The sequence below is a fragment of the Benincasa hispida genome, chromosome 2, assembly GCF_009727055.1.
Source record: "Benincasa hispida cultivar B227 chromosome 2, ASM972705v1, whole genome shotgun sequence".
NCBI classification, from domain to species: domain Eukaryota; kingdom Viridiplantae; phylum Streptophyta; class Magnoliopsida; order Cucurbitales; family Cucurbitaceae; genus Benincasa; species Benincasa hispida.
Window position 1 is genome coordinate 26,166,437 of NC_052350.1, and position 13,826 is coordinate 26,180,262.

Here is a 13,826-nt window from a genome sequence, read left to right on the forward strand (position 1 = left end):
ATTTACGTATTGTTTCCACGTTTTTCTTTGTTTGTCAAGTTCTCAACGTTCGACCTCTACATTAGTCGAATCCTCAACTCTCGACTTCTAGCCTCGAAATCCCAAAACAACAATATTTCTCTAATAAGTTTCAAAACAACAATATTTCTCTAATAAGTTTTGAAAACAACAATATTAATATTAAAGGTCCCTTTTGGAAGTGTCCATATGGGTCCATCCATATTCTTCTAGTGAACTTAGAAAATCCTTCATGGAGTTGTAAAGTTTTTTTATAATAACAATGTTGAAGAATGTTATCTTTTGTCATATTGGAGAAAATTTGAGTTCATAAGATTGAAAATGTGTTTGGTTATTTATTTGTTTTAGTGGATATTTGTCATAATATATCATAAGTGATTATTGGATTAAAATACATGAACAATTTAGAGGTAACATCCATATTAATCTTCTAAAAAAAAAAAAAGCACAAACATACTTGACATTTTATTCTTGTCAAGAACACCTATATTCTTGACATTTTTCAGTATCAAGTAAAGTATATCTTGACATTTTTCACATATCAAGTGAAAATGTTATTGACGTTTTTTATTTGTTAAGAATGTCAATATTCTTGACATTTCAAAAATGTCAGGTATCACTGTTCTTGACATTTCAAAAATATCAGGTATCACTGTTCTTGACATTTCAAAAATATCAGGTATCACTGTTCTTGACATTTTTTCCTAGTCGAGAACATCAACATTCTTGACACTGGATTCCTTGACATTTTTAAAACGTCAAGAAAAATGATACTTGACATTTAAAATACGTCAAGAAATATTGTTTTGTAGTAGTGGTAGGACATATTTGCTGGTGTGCTTGCTTATCCTCTACAACATGTCATGTTGTTAGGGCATTTTCAAGAACATCTATAATGTGAAAAGCAATTGATTTTGTCGAATATTTTTTCTCTATCTGTTAACATGATTATGCAGATTTCGTGGTCTGTTGTTTTTTTTTTTTTTTCTCCTTCAAAAGATTATTTGTTCTTTCTAAAAAGATATTCTCAAAGTTATATATATATAGTGTTTTGTTCAATTTTTAGGGTTGGTCGTTTTGAAGATTCTTTGAAGCCACTAGTCTTATGTGTTTTTTTCTCAAACCACAATTGTATGTCAATCTTACATTGGAGAAGATTGTATTGATATAGATCTTGAGACTTACACTAATCATGGTGGTTTGTTCTTCAACAACTTAAGAAGAGATTCTCAAACTTAGATGGAGCCTAACTTTATCAAGTAGAATGTCTTCATTTGAAGGTGGAAAGGTAAACATCTTGATGAGAGGGAGTCTCACATTTAGGGGAGCCTAAGTGATTATTCTCTAAATTAGACAATTTTCAAAAACATGATAAATAAACATATAAAACTAAAGCTAGAACAAACACAAAATTTGGTAATCTATTATTTGGGAACAGTGCATGTGTATAACAAGTTTTGTTGTGTGTTAAATAACCTTTATTTCAAATACAATTTTATAAATCAAAATAATAAATCATTCTTTTCTTAAAAAAAAAAAAAAGAAAAGAAAAGAAAAGAAAAAAGAAATAGAATTTTGAAATACAGTTGTGTTTTTGGAATATTGGGCCATCATGTGGAAACAAAAAAGATTAAATTTAAAATTGAAAAATAGTAAAAAGAGAGAAAAGAGAGGGAAGGAAGGAAGGAAGGGATGAATTAATGAAGTAGTTGGTGACATGGGTATTGATGATTCATCAATAATTGAGTAAGTATTTGTTTTGATATGGAAGAAGGAAAAAGAGTAGCACTGAAAAAGCCCATCATAGAGATGTGGAGTTGATCAGTTTTGGAGTAGAGAAGCAGAAATAGAATAGGCTCAATAACCCAAAAAATGCTAAACCCACCATTCTCATTTATTAACCAAAGCCCAATGCCCCATTTGCTACACCTTCTGCCATTTTCTCAGACATTCCCACACATTGCTACCACTTTTCCCCCCCCTTTCTCTATCCTCTCATTTACTCATTCTTCTACACCCAACACCCTCCTCAAATAACATCATTATTACCTAATATCCCTTTTTCATCCCTATCTTTTCTTTTAATACCGCAATCTTATCCTTCAATTTTCATTCTCTTCCGATGTTTCAGTATTTTACACTTCTACTTTTGAGATTTTACTCATAAAAAAAACTTTCGATGCTATCTACAAACGACTCCACTTATCTTTATGTAACCATTTGTTCAATAATATTTTGTCATGTGACAATTTTTCTTTAAAAATTTGCTTTTTTTTTTTACTACTTACAAAGGATGGTTGCATAGACTAGGAACACTTGACTTAAAATAATTATGATGTGATGTTTTTTCAATCAATTAATTAATAGGGATTAACACCCAAAATTGAAATTAAATATTTAGTGAAAAATCAATGTCCATAGTGTAAATATTAAAATTTAAGAGACCAAATTGAAACAAAACTCAAAAGTCAAAAAGTAAAAATGAAATATTTTGAAACTTACGACCAAATAGAATATTAAACTTAAAACATAAGGAATAATATAACATTTTAAAACTTAGGAATTAAATATAAACTAGAACCAAAACTTAAGAATCTTATATTCAATGAAGCCCTCACACCTTTTAATAATCGTTGTATATAGATTCAAAATTTTGCAATTTCTATATGTCAACATTCAACGGTGAAGAAATTTCAACCACAACAAATGGAGTTACCATATATATTTTTGAATCTACATGGAAACGTAGTAGTATGATGGAATAATATTTGGAGGAATGAAGCCAAGAAAATCCGTAACACACACTCTATGTCTATCATTCTCTTTCTTTGCACATTGTAAGTTTGTAACCCAGAATTTGTCTTTGCCCTTCTTCCTTTTTCCTTTGACATTGACCCTTCAGTTTCCATGCTAACCCTATTTCCCTCTTCAAATTCTGCTACCCTTTTGCCCCTATTATTTACCCCCAATTCTCATTACCCTTTACTTTTTAAGTAACAAACTAACCAAAATTACTGACTTGAGATCACCACCATGTGATCATCCTTCTTTCCACACCTACCTTTTATATACATTCATTTATACTAATAACCCATTTCTGACTACCCACTTTTTTAATATTCCTAAAGCTCTTTTTTTATTATTATTATTCATTTTAAAATTCTCTCTTCTCATTAACACCCTTTTCCTAGACAGGAGACATCAAATCAACTTTTTAGAATAATAATAATGTATAAATTACTTAAAACAAATCAAAAATCAATTATGCTTTGCTGCTGACATTGGCTTTTTGTTGAGAGTTCAATGTCTCTTGTGATTGTTTGTTGGGTATACAAAACCAAAAACAAACCCTTGTTTATGTTTTTTGTTTGGAAATAAAACAGCTTGTGGGTCTTGGCTGGGTATTTAGTTCAAATAAAATTATATCCAATACCAAAGACATGATTGGGTTTTGTCTTGTATTTGTATGGCAAATTACATAAAAATTTAACATTTTTAAGTGTTTGATCTTTGGATTATTCTTATCCATTAACCTCAACCATCTAATAATTCATAAATCACATCTATTTTTAAGTCAAACATATGGATATGTTATATTTATTATTATTAAATAGTTTAGGTTTGTCTTTAGCCTTGTTCTCTTTTGTGTTTTTGAAAACAAGATCCCCACGGATCTATTTTACATACCCTTTTTAAATTTATTATTTTTAAAAATAAAAAAAAAAAAAAAAAAAAAAAAAGTTAAAACCCTATTGAAATGAAAATTCAAATGGGTTAGCAAAGCATGCATGATACTGGCAAACACAATGAATGGTTATTGTGAAGAACAAAACAAGATTGGACACTGTTTTTCATATATATGATGGTTGTTTCTTGATTGACATTTTTCTCAAATTTGTATTCTTTTCTTGGCAGAAAAAAATTGAAGTGCAGCCCTTGCTATATCCAATAAAAAGTTAACATGGATCAACTTTTCTCAAGTAAAGAGAGTATCAAACTTAGGTGCTGCCTTATTATTACTGGTTTGTGGCAAAGGAGAGATTCAAAATATAATATCAATGTTACAACTCAGAGAAACCTGCACAGCTTTATGTCTTTTTTTTTGTTTTAGTCATTGGCTTTTCCATCTTTCAACCCTTTTTGTTTTGACAACTCTTAAAGTGTGTGTGTTTGTGAAGTTACCAATTTAAAGAAAATAATATATATATATATATATATATATATATATATATATATCTGTACCAAAAGTGGCATTATTGAAAGTCTCTATCTTATTATTCTTCCCTCCAAAAACTCCATTTTTCAAAAGTTGCATCTGCAAAAATCTTCATCTCAGAACCAAAAACTCTTTTCTGTCTTTTCACTTTACCCCATTTTTTTTTTCTATTTTTCCATTCATTAGTTAATGCAAAACCCAGAAATGGAGTTTGATTATTTGGTTAATAAGCAATAAAAGTTAGGCTTAATTAATTTACTAGTCTTACAAACAAAAGAACAAAACAAGGGAATCAGATGAGAGTTTTGTTGTAGATCAAGATCCCCAATCAGAAAACAGAGCTTCCCAAATCTCAGTGAAAACCTCAAGAATCACATTATGGTGATGGTGGGAATTCAAAGAGAGAAAACATTGCAAGAGTTGCTCAAGATCCTTAGCTGAAAATATCTGTTTCTCAACAATCATCTCCAACATCGAGGTTCTAAAATCATTATATGGGTCGCTCGATTTCTTCACCACCGCAAAACTATCTTTCACTTTCCCTTTCAACGGCAAAACCCCCATTTCAGAGCTCCGGCTCCGACCTCCTCTTCTCCGACGAGACTTGTGCCGCCGGTGAGATACCGACGAATCAGAAGAACGCGATTTAGAAGAAAAAAGGGTGTCTGTTTCATCATCGTCATCCTCATCCTCGCTACTGTACCACCACGTACCGCCGAAATTCGCCGAACTCAGCGGGCAGATCGGACTTTGTTTCCTCTGTTTCCTCTGTTTCTTCTTCTTCTTCTTCTTCTTGGTCGTTGTCGTCGATTTTTCGGAAAAGGGTTTGGAGGGGGAGATCGGGGACGCCGGAGGGCAAGTCCGGCCACCGGGAATTGCAGAGGGGAAAGGGGAGAGAGGAAATCGGTGGGTGATTTTCCGTCGGGGGAGAAGGAAATCGCGAGAGGAAGAGAGGGTTTCGTCGGCGGATAGGTTCTTACGGAAACTGGCGTCGTCGGAGGAGGGAATGAAGACGGCTTTATGGAGGATATCGGAGAGATTACGGGAACGGCAAGAGGCGAAAGAGGATTGGAAGACGCGAGAGAGACGGAGCTTGAAACGGGTGTCCATTGGAGAGAGAAACAGAGGAGGAGGAGGAAGAAGAAGGAAATGGCAGAGAGTGTAAAAGAGAGTGAGAAATGCATGACAAACCAAAAGTGGGAGTGCTTATTTATTTAAAAATAAATTCCCAAGTGTGAAAAATTAAAAAGGCTTCAACAGAAAGATTGGATTTTTTATTTTATTTTCTTTATGAAACTTGCCACATACAAAAGGTCTTATGGTATTTTATCTTTTACCATTTCTTAGTTGTCATCTTCCCAAGGAAAAAAAAAAAAAAAAAAAAAAGGGAAAGAATAGTTAGCTCTTTCATGATACCAACAAAGTTCAATGATATGTAATCAAGTTTCCAATTATTATTGTTAATCACTTTTTCATTCTCACTTTACTTATCAATTATTTAACCTATGGAATAAAATACTTAGCACATTAATATTTCATGTTATAAATTCCTTTTATTTTGTTAAAATAAAAATAAGTATAATAAATCATTGGACAGTTTTCAAATATTAGAAAATGAGTCAACTTATTTTCAAATATAACAAAATGTCAGTAATAGACACTTCATTCTCTTGTACACTATTTGAAAGAATCTTCACTCATAGATAGTGACATTTTACTATATTTAAAAATATTTCTAACACTTTTATCATTTAAATAATTATATTAAATTATATGATATAGTAAAATAATAACTATACACATTTTACGACATACAATATGTCCATAAATTAATTATCAATTATAGATATTTAGCTTAATATAAAGTTTTTTTTTAGTACGACAAGTAACAATATGAGAATTTAAACATTTGACTCCAAGAGAGAGAATGCATGTCAATTACAGAGTTAAATTTAGCACCTAATATTTAGTTGGTAATTATAACTAATTTTATGGTTTATAAATATATGGTTATATTATAAGAAAAAAAGACCTCATTTGTCTATTATTTAAAAAATATTCTTATTGTTTTAAATGTTGCAATATTACCATTGACTTTTTATAAAGTTTCAAAACTACCTTTATAATTTAGCCTCTGTATATTACTACACATTTTAACCAACTTTTTTAATTGAGATCTATCTAATTTTTAAATTTACTACCAGACACATATTCAAAATCATTAAACATGAAATACGATTTATTTAACAATCAAACCCCTAAATCTACTCAAATCTACATTACGTTATCATATAGTGTTTAATTAATACATATATGTATAAAGATTAAAATAATAAAGTTAGGAACATCTATTAAGCGTGTGTGATTGAAAATTTACCAAATTCGTATTTGAAGTATAATTGAAAATTTCAAAATTTAGGGTTGTTTAGGAGCCCAACATGAGATGGTATATCTCCACATCCTATATCATTTAATGTTTGGAGACCCATTATCATTTTAATTGTTTGTGGGCCCATTTTCATAACATGTTTCGTATCTCACCGTTATTTTTCTTCCGTGTATCGTATATGTTTGAACATACTCGATCGTTCATACTCAATTAGAACTCACCATACATCAGAACTTCCCACATCCTATATCATCTCAACATCCCAAACAGCCTCTTAAGGACTCCATTGACATACTCACAAATTTGTCGATTAAAATTATTAGAAAGTTTTTAAACCACAAGAATTTAGATTCAAACTTAAAATTGGAGGGTCAAACCCTTCCTTTGACAAGACAATCCACCGTATAATTCCAAAATGCAAAGACAATCCAATGTATAATACCAAAATGCAATGTTCTTACTTCTTACTTTTTTATTCGTCCGAGGTTTGCTTGAAATTTTGTTTCAATTATTTTAACTAATGTATCAAAGTTTAAAAAATCATGTGAAATCTCCGTTGTTCATATTTATTCCATCATTAAATCTAGTTTAAATCTAAAATATGTTATCTATAACTTACATCAAATGTAATGTGAAAAGCTAATGAGAAGCATTGAAAGAGATTTAAAATTAAGTTTGAAGATGAATATAAAATTTTAAAATAATTAACCCATCAAAGAAAAGGAGGCACAGGGCTCGACTACACCATTTTCTACTAGATTGAAGATTGTTAGGTGAAAAGATGTTTAATTTATTAAAAACTTGTTGGTGCGTTAGTTATGATATTTCAAATTCAAATTTAAATTTGAATTAGTGCTAACATATACCACACTTTTGCCCTAAAATTAGTCAGATTTTTCCATTTTCACACAAACATTGACAACTAAATCAACTAAAATGCCTATGTGTTTCATAAAGTTATAAAAACTATTTCTTTAATCATCATATTATTAACCATTTTCTTAATAAAATATTAGGGGGAAAATCATTAGTGGGATTCCAAATTTTGAATACAATAAAAAAAAAATGAAAATCATCTTTTAGGTTGGGATCTTGATTTTCGGTGAATCTAGAAAAGAAGGTGATGTCGAGTACTATTAAGCTAAACCCACTTTAGCTTATAGGAAAACGTCAAATTTTAACTATCAAATCTTTATGAAAAATTTACAAAAACATTAAAAAATATATATATTTAAATTAATAATTAAACATTTTACCCATTCTAATTTAGTTTAAATTTGATATTATATTTGTTTTAGTGACATTTTGTTGCTTCTTTTTATTTTTCATCGATATTTTTACGATATAATGAAAATGTTGATTCTATCGTTATATGTCTATATCGAACACAGAAAAAAAAAAATATATAAGCAAAAACATCTAATACATTAATGGCATATTTATTTCATAGGTTAATCATGGATTTCAGACAAATATTTATATCCTTGTTTGTTTCACATAATTTTATTTTATAAAACTCTAAATATTATTATCTAGAGAATTTTAAAATCTATCTAAGATGAACTTTTTAATGTCCTGTATAATGGTGAGATTTTTATGCTTGGTAGATAAATAGTAAAGAATATAATCTAATTAAATTTTAATTAATTATTAAATATAGATATACTATTTAAAACATATACCATTAATAATTTATGTTATCTTAACTATTTAATAAAAAAGTATTCTAATTAATTTATATTAATTTAATTATTTTTAGTAATTAATTATAAATAAATTATGTTTAATAAATTATTATTTAATATAAAAGTATTCATTTATTTTTATTTCTACGGATTAAATAATTGATTATTATAAAAAAAATTAAATAAGGATAAATTTAATTTATGACTACATTAATGGTCTCCTGCATTTAATTAAGTAATTATTTAATTTTGATTTCTATATAAAGAATTGATAAATTAAACATCAGACATTAATTATCGTAATATCAATTATTCTAAACATTTAAAACACAGGCATTCAAATTCCAAATATTTAATACCTATACGCATTAAACCATATTCTGATCCAAATGTGACCTAATAGATAAACATTTTACGGACTTTAAATTAGTTAAAATTCTATTTATGTAATATTCACATTGACGACATATTGTTACTTCCTTTTTATATTTAATTGATATTTTTATGATATAATGAAAATATTGATTACACGTTAATATTATTTTATATTGATATAGTACTCATACAAATGAAAATATATATATATATATATTGATAGATATACAAAATGAATCATTTAAAGGGGGAGAGAGGGAGAGAGAAAAGTGATATATTTGAGTTGATTTTGGTGAGAAACTTGTGTACTAATTTTCAGGTAGACAGAGAACTTTTAGAAGGATAAAAACAGGAGGGTTGAGACAAGTAATTCAGCCACACCAACACAACAAACATTGAAACCTGAGATATTTCAGAATGGAAGAAAGTGTTAAAAACCCCATTATTTTTCAACTTATTTTCCATAACCTAAATAAATTAATTAACCAATATTAATAATAATACTCTTTTTATTGTTTTCCATTTCAATTCTCAAACTTTCCTTTGTCCCATATCATTGTCTTTTTGTTTTGTTGAAATCAAGATCATCAAAACTTAAAAACTCTTTGCTTTTGGTTGACCCCAAAAACTAGAAATCAAAGTCCATGCATGTTTTAATTCATTTTTTTTTAAAAATAAAAAATGTTACAAAGAAAATTATATAAAAATAATTAAATAAGTAGTTTTCTTTTTGCTAGTGAACTAAGTTTATATTTTATATAAATTTAAAGATGAGAAGCTTAGTCTATGTATAATGATCATCCAAACATACACTAATTCAATTTTATGCTTTCTGACTTTAGGCTTAACAAATATTGGAAAACCATGAAAGCTTAAGACATTTATCGGAGAAGTTAAAAAAAAAAAAAAAAAGCTAGAATATATACATATATAAATGAAGCTCGGAAGAGAATCTTTACGTTCCTATTTTTTTTTTAGAGTTCTTTTTTAAATTTTCTTTGTGACAATCATTTAGGTTGAAGTGATTACACAACAAAGTTTTAGTGAATTCTTTTGTGTATAAATGTAATTTAGATCATAGATATGAAATATCATGATCTAACATTGGAGATATGTTTGAATGAATAATCACATCATTATCTGCACCCATTACAACCATTCTAGTCAAATTGGTATAGTCTTTTGTATATAGGTGTGGTCTAGACAATCACCTCATTTACTCCATTACATTTATTTGGGTTGAAGTGGTGTATCTTATCGTATATAAGTGTGATCTAAACCATATATATGAATAAATATCATAATATAATAGTAGAGATATGTTTGAACAAACAACCTCATGTTATTTGTACCTTATAGCTATAAAAGCCTAAAGTAGTTACTTGATGAAGTGGTGTATATCTTTTCTCGTATGGGCGTGAGTTGTGTGATCTAGACGCATAGACATGAAAAATCACGATATAACTGTGAAAATAAGATTGAATAGGCAATCGTGACTTTTACCTTATATATGGATCAAAAGTAGTGTATCATTTCGTGCATGAATGTGGTCTACGATCTAGCAATAGAGATATGTTTGAATACACGATTTGGATCAAACTATGTAAAAGGTTATTATATTAATTATAATTTTAGTAAAAAGTGTGATGAGGTAATTAATGAAATTCTCAAGGTCCAATGCACATTGAGAATGGTAGAGGAAAGGGTTGGGAGAAGAGCATCTAAGATTGAAAGAAGGTTCCAAGCAGAGAAAAACACATGAACGAGTGCATATTTAACCCTTTTTTTGCTTCTCATTTTTTTATAATACCAAATTCAAAACCAATAGCTAACAGACAGTTAATACAGTACTTTGATTCTACTTTTCTACTTGAATTTTGCTTCATGACAACAACAAAATATACGCAAACTATGGACTTCCTGACCCACTTTTTCTCTTTTTTTCTTTCCCCATATTCTTAGGCTTTTCTTTTTCTAGTTTATAATAATTACTACCATTGACTTTGACCAACATTGTTCCAAACTATTTCAAAAATCTAGTTTAGATTTTGGATTTGGATTTGAATGGTTGAGTGGTGGGATTGGGAATACCTCAAATAGGTGTTAAATCACCCATTAATTAATAATTAATTCAAAAATTTAAGACGATATTACTGTTCTAAGAAAGTCGCAACAACATGTTGAAAAGATTCAAGAAAGTGATGAACTTCAAATATTACAGAAAGAAACTCATGGCTTTAAATTCAAATCATCTAAAAATGAGGAAAAGAGTGTGAGTAATACAAAATGTTTTTTTTTTCCTTTCGTATCCACTAGTTTAAAAATGGGGGAAAGAGAGTGAGTGTGATACAAGATGTTTGAGAGAGTGTTCTTGAAGAGAATTATGTGTGATTGTAATAATTTCATGTGGTGGATTTCTTTTCTTGGGTTTTGAAGCTTTTCACATAAATTCTTGTGTAACTCATTTTTATTGTTTTTTTTTTTAATTTTCAATTATTTTTGTTTATTCTAATGATGGAAGTAAGAGGTTCTTACCTACACTCTCATATTTAGTCATCAACCAATCCAAAAGTTTAAGCTGACGTTTCATAAATAAATTTAATACTCCAATAGAAATTATATTGATATAAAAATTAGAACATGAAGAAAGATGTTAAATTATCAATCGATTTAAAAGCTTAAGTTTATGGGTGAAAATAAATTTAGTATCATATTAACACTCTAACACTCTCCTCACTAGTGGATTTGAAATATGTAGAAAAATCCAACAAGTAGAAATCAATATTAATCGAAAAGAAAATAGCATTACAAAAATTTGAACAAAAGACCTTTTACTCCAATATCATGTTAAATGGGGATACGTGATTGCGTGTGGGACTGGTGAATGCAAAGTGGCCTGAATGGAAAGAAGAAAGAGAGAGAGTAATGAATATGAAGAATAAGTAATTGTCAAAAAGCTAAATGTGATCTCTTTGTTTTTGTTTATTTTAAGACTGCCACCCGTGAGTATCATCTACATACCCACCTTCTTCTAAACCCTTTCCTTTTCTTAACAGATGTTTTTTTTAAAAGGCAAAATTGGACTAACCTATATGGTGGGTTTCAATTTTCCTTTTAAATATTTTAATATTTTCACACTAACTTCTCTTCTCATTACCATTCATTTATTCCACACAAAATAATTCCAAGTAAAGATTGAAACTTTTTACATGCTAACTAATTACTTTGTGGAGGATCAACACAAAATACTATCATGTTATAAGTTTGAAAGTCTTTAATTTTTTGGACACTAGGCATGTTGTATTTCAAAATTAAGTACTATATATATATATATATATATAACACGTAAAAAATATATATATGAAATTTAATAATGTATTTTAAAATATATGTATTTCAAAATATATTTGTGGAGGATCAGCTTCCATTTGAGGTTCTTTCTCGTTTGGTTGCTAAGATGTGAGGTTGTGTGGAAGTGTCATTGGTTACTGTTTTGAAGGATGATTTTGTTATTTTTTAGTTTAAGAATAGGTAACTAGGAATTGGATGTTTTCCAATGGTCTTTGATATATTAGAGGTAACCCTATTCTGCTGAGGAAGTGAGTGTTCCATGTACTATTTTTTAGACCTTCGTGTTTGATCAAGTGTCGATTTGGGTGAAGCTACTTCAAGTTCTTTTGGAATTATAAACACCCCAGGGGGTTGAGTATCATGGCAAATGTTGTTGGTCATTCAATTTATGTGGATAAGGCTACTAAGGAGCATCGAAGTTGTCTATTGCCTGACTTTGTGCTAATTAAGTAAGAGAGGAGGATGATTTTTCCTGTTGTGTGACCATTCAGTTACAAGGAAAGGGTAGGGTTTTGAGATCTCGATTAAGTATGCTTGAAGGTAATGCAAGTGTGCCAATATAGTGGTCTTTGTCATTTTCTCGATAGTTGTAGGGTTGGGGGGATATAAAGGGCCCTTCTTTTCTATAGCTATGCTCCCTCTAGGGTTGGTTTGGTCATTGCCCCTACTGAGGGGCCAAGTTGCAAGTTGGTTGCTCCTCTCTTTAAGGGGGTGATTGTTAAGGCTGATGAGGGTACTTCAATGGTGGGGAAGCTTGAAAAGCAAAGTGCTTTCTTTGGCTTAGATTTTTGTTGGCTTTTTTTAACATTAAATGTGTTCTTTAATGCAATTATTTATATTGATTTGTAAAAACCGAGCATTTATGCAAAATATGTAGAGATTTGAAGAAATATTGAAGAAAAAAGCCTTAGCAATGACAAAATAGTCTTAAAACATGAAAATAGGCTAAAACGAGCGAGAAAAGAAGTGCACAAGCATCTCAAGGCTAGAAGGTCTAGAATAAAAGAAAAAAAAGTTGTGACGTTACAGGTTTTCTAGTGCGTAGGGAGTTTTGAGCACAAAATAGAGAGTCTTTAGAGTGGGAGATCATCATTGGAGAGCATTAGAGAGGGTCGATTCCTTCGCAGAGATGGGATCAGATCATCTGATATCACCTTTCTTTTTCTTTTGTTTCTTCAATTCTTATTTTTGTTTACTAATGTTGGTTCTATCTATGGAGGCCATGTTAGGTTGATCTTTCATTGTTCTAGGAATTAGATTAATTCTTTAAATTATTTCTAGACACTTTTGTGATTGTGAATTGAATTAGCATCAATACTTTTTGGCATGTTTGTACCTAATGTTTTTGAATTTCTTACACTATTTTAATAATTCCATGGTCTATTATCTTGATGTAAAAAGAGGATTTTAGATAAAATCGTGCACGTAAAACTATCATTTGAATATACTAGCGTAATTGAAAAACGATGGAGATTTTTAATGAAAGGGTTTTAAGGCTTTGCCTAATTGACTAGTTCCGAAAGATTAGGAATTAGTAATTACTTGAAAGAAAATATGGATCTCGAAATGGGCAATCCGAAAAAAAGAATTCTAGTGTGACGTCCCAAAATGTTAAGGTAAATTCATATTCGTTTTATCTTGGGTTAATTCATTTTCGATTTTTCTAAAAGGTGTAGAAGATTGGAATTGGAGTTTGGGTTTGTTGGTAGAGAGGTTTGAGGTGGGGGGTGGAGGGAAGGGGATTTCTTTTTGGATTTGGAAAAGAAGAATAAATATATATTATATATATTAT

At 29.6% G+C, this 13,826-nt stretch overlaps 1 protein-coding gene across 1 annotated transcript; it reads right to left on the reverse strand.

The window, feature by feature from the left end:
* Positions 1 to 4,457: 4,457 nt before the first annotated feature.
* On the reverse strand, positions 4,458 to 5,457 carry LOC120071622 (transcription repressor OFP8-like). The gene has a single exon (XM_039023980.1). The coding sequence runs from the start codon at positions 5,342 to 5,344 to the stop codon at positions 4,550 to 4,552; it is 795 nt and encodes a 264-aa protein (XP_038879908.1). The 5' UTR covers positions 5,345 to 5,457; the 3' UTR covers positions 4,458 to 4,549.
* Between the last annotated feature and the right edge of the window lie 8,369 nt (positions 5,458 to 13,826).